Source organism: Mizuhopecten yessoensis, unplaced genomic scaffold (genome assembly GCF_002113885.1).
Source record: "Mizuhopecten yessoensis strain PY_sf001 unplaced genomic scaffold, ASM211388v2 scaffold11181, whole genome shotgun sequence".
Lineage (NCBI taxonomy): Eukaryota > Metazoa > Mollusca > Bivalvia > Pectinida > Pectinidae > Mizuhopecten > Mizuhopecten yessoensis.
The window spans coordinates 682,136-682,898 of NW_018408920.1; the positions used below are offsets into that span (position 1 = coordinate 682,136).

Consider the following 763-nt stretch of genomic DNA (forward strand, 5'->3'; position numbering starts at 1 on the left):
TATAAGTGTCTACTTGTTAATTTTATTTCAACTTTAAGGTCTGATTTCCATGTGGACAGTGTGGTACTTTTTCCTTTCAATGTTTTTTGTGCATACATGCGAACCTATCATGTCTCATAACAAAACACAACATTACATGCTGAAAACAGCTATTATAGCCCACTCAAATGTTTGCAAATCATTAAACTGATAAATGCATCAGTGACATCAAATGGCATTATTTAAAGAGAGAAAAAACACTAAATAAGATGACTGCCTAAGTTGTAGTATAAATACAACTGAGCTACAAATCGGCTTACAGATTCCTGCAGACATGAACGTATGATAATTCAAGGTTTCTTTGTATGCAAGGATTTCAAAGAGATAACAAAAAACCTGAACTAACCTCAATGAAGAACAGCTTTGGTATGCCTTTTACAAATCTGATCTTACCTGGATGAAGAATAGCTTGGGTATGCCTGAAGAATAGCTTTGGTATGCCTCTTACAAACCTGAACTTGCCTAGATGAAGAATAGCTTGGGTATGCCTTTTACAAATCTGATCTTACCTGGATGAAAAATAGCTTGGGTATGCCGTTTACAAACCTGAACTTATCTGGATGAAGAATAGCTTGGGTATGCCGTTTACAAACCTGAACTTATCTGGATGAAGAATAGCTTGGGTATGTCTTTTACAAATCTGATCTTACCTGGATGAAGAATAGCTTGGGTATTCCGTTTACAAACCTGAACTTATCTGGATGAAGAATAGCTTGGGTATGCC

The 763-nt window shown here is 36.0% G+C and overlaps 1 protein-coding gene across 1 annotated transcript in view; it reads right to left on the reverse strand.

Annotated features, from left to right (window-relative positions):
• Positions 1–763, reverse strand: part of LOC110440435 (protein starmaker-like) — a 31,861-nt gene that overhangs the window by 14,602 nt on the left and 16,496 nt on the right. The window contains exon 6 of the mRNA XM_021483512.1: positions 433–458. Coding sequence (XP_021339187.1) covers positions 433–458 — 26 coding nt within the window. The remainder of the gene's footprint in view (positions 1–432; positions 459–763) is intronic.